This window comes from Neomonachus schauinslandi, chromosome 12, assembly GCF_002201575.2.
Source record: "Neomonachus schauinslandi chromosome 12, ASM220157v2, whole genome shotgun sequence".
Classification (NCBI taxonomy): domain Eukaryota; kingdom Metazoa; phylum Chordata; class Mammalia; order Carnivora; family Phocidae; genus Neomonachus; species Neomonachus schauinslandi.
Window position 1 is genome coordinate 94,607,167 of NC_058414.1, and position 2,594 is coordinate 94,609,760.

A 2,594-nucleotide genomic window follows, 5' to 3' on the forward strand; every position below is an offset into this window, starting at 1 on the left:
TCCAACAAGATTTTTTTTCATTGTTTGTCATTTTACTTACTACTATCACCTATGAAGCTCCCCTCATTCTCAATCTGAGGTAAGTTGGTAAAGATGTGAGCTCCTGAAATTGCACTGCATCATCGCCAGTCTTTAACTGGGTTATCCTGACCACCTCACATCCTTATAAAAGTGCTGGCCTGACTCTGATGCAGAATAGATGTAATACATGTTGGGATAAAGCCTATCATCTTGGCCAGTAAGTGGTCTGAAACATCTGGTTAAGGCTGGCCAATTGTATACAATAGATATTCATAAAAAATTATTTTTATAATTCTTTGATTCAACAGTTTCTATTGTTTCTGACTTTCTCTGCAGATTAATAATCTTCAGATATTTTAATGGGAACAGGTAACCAGACTTGGGTGAGAGAGTTTATTCTCCTTGGCCTGTCCAGTGATTGGGACATGCGGGTTTTCCTCTTTGTGCTCTTCTTGATCACATACATGGTGACGGTGCTGGGGAACTTCCTCATCGTTCTCCTCATCAGACTGGACAGCCGACTCCACACTCCCATGTACTACTTTCTCACCAACCTCTCCCTCGTTGATGTCTCTTATGCCACAAGCATCATTCCTCAGATGCTGGCAAATTTTCTTGCAGCACATAAAGCAGTCCCATTTGTGAGCTGTGCAGCCCAGTTATTTTTCTCCCTGGGCTGGGGTGGGATTGAGTTTGTTCTACTGGCAGTGATGGCCTATGACCGCTATGTGGCTGTGTGTAACCCCCTGCGATACTCGGTCATCATGCATGGAGGCCTTTGTACTAGGTTGGCCATCACATCCTGGGTCAGTGGTTCTGTCAACTCTCTCAGGAAGACTGTAATCACCTTTCAGCTGCCCGTGTGCTCAAACAAGTATATTGATCACGTATCCTGTGAACTCCTAGCTGTGGTCAGACTGGCTTGTGTGGACATCTCCTCCAACGAGATCGCAATCATGGTTTCTAGCATTGTTCTGCTGATGACACCTTTCTGCCTGGTTCTCCTGTCCTACATCCAGATCATCTCCACCATCCTAAAGATCCGGTCCACAGAGGGAAGAAAGAAAGCCTTCCACACCTGTGCCTCTCACCTCACAGTGGTTGTCCTGTGCTGTGGCATGGCCATTTTCACTTATATCCAGCCCCGCTCCAGCCCCTCTGTTCTTCAGGAGAAGTTGATCTCTCTCTTCTATGCTGTGTTGACACCCATGCTGAACCCCATGATTTATAGTGTAAGGAATAAGGAGGTAAAGGGGGCCTGGCAGAAACTATTAGGGCAATTATCTGGAATAACTTCAAAACTGGCAACTTGATGAATCCTGAGCATCACTTAGAGAAAGGAGCTTTGCCTGTGTTTTCTCCCACTTAACTCAGATATGGCAGGAATCACCTGCATTGCCCTGGCAACCAGGAAGGAGATGACGACACATGTGATGCTGGGTAGGAGGCTGGAGGTTGGGTTGGGGTGTGGGTGTATTTTTATGTCACCGCAGCATGTTCAGTGGAGTTGAGCACTGCTATAATAGGACTTCCCACACTTTCTCTATCTCCATTCATATGGCCTGAGAGTAATGAGAAGAAAAACACACTGTTTTGATTTGTCACATAGTTTGTAACCATGGACCTATTTGTGGATCTTACTTTGGACCACTGGTTCTTATTCATCCAAATTTTGTACAAAGTAATTGTGTTTCCATTGGGAACGGAAACATTTTCATATTTTACACTCACTTATAATAATGTGTGACATATGAAGCCACATCCAGTAACTGTGTGAGTCACTGTTCTGAGAGAGATGCTAGGGGGGCTGTTAAGATATCTTTGTGCTGGACCACTAACTGTGCACATAGCATCTTGTCTGAGTGCTGAAGGTACCTCAGGAAAGGAGCATCAACTAAAGGTCTTATTTTATAGATAAGAATATAACTAAAGGTGTTTGTTCAAGGCTCCTACTGGCCAAGCAAAAGCCACGTCTGGGGCACTACTTGACAGCATATAAGCAATTTGAGAGGAATTTTACTGCATATGTATAAGGTACCATTTAAATGTTAAAACTGCCCAATTTCTGAAAAATCCGTAACCTCTTTTCTGAGACTTTAGAAACAATAAGCACATAAAATATGAATTAATATATAAAATATAAGAGGTATAGTTAATCTTAGAAAAGACAGATTCCTGAGCCAAAGCCACTGAAAGATAAGATAATTTCAATATGTATTTTGGGAATCAGGAGAGTTGGATCAGCTGGGCAGTGTTTCTAGTCTCTGTCCGAACACCTTCTCCCATCCCTCCTCCCACACAACAGGGTTCTGGCTGATCTTTGTAAATTAGTGAAATTGAATATGTGAGACTGGGTCTCATCTCTGAGAAAACACCTAAGTAAGGAACAAAAGGAGGAAGGAATATTGTGCAATAGGCATGGAAGGGGAAAGAGGAGAAAGAATGGATAGTAACTCATCTCACTCCCTTGGAAAAAATCTCAAAGTCCTTTCTTCCTTTTTTTTTTTTTAAAAAAATTTTATTTATTTATTTGACAGAAAGAGAGTTAGTGAGAGCAGGAACACAGGCAGGGG

The 2,594-nt window shown here is 42.5% G+C and overlaps 1 protein-coding gene across 1 annotated transcript; it reads left to right on the plus strand.

Annotated features, from left to right (window-relative positions):
• The first annotated feature begins 380 nt into the window (after positions 1-380).
• On the plus strand, positions 381-1,334 carry LOC110582939 (olfactory receptor-like protein OLF3). The gene has a single exon (XM_021692979.1). The coding sequence runs from the start codon at positions 381-383 to the stop codon at positions 1,332-1,334; it is 954 nt and encodes a 317-aa protein (XP_021548654.1).
• Positions 1,335-2,594: the final 1,260 nt, after the last annotated feature.

Bases quoted from the DNA above. Each gene is read 5' to 3' on its own strand.
- LOC110582939 (XM_021692979.1), top strand. From the start codon at position 381: ATGGGAACAGGTAACCAGACTTGGGTGAGAGAGTTTATTCTCCTTGGC.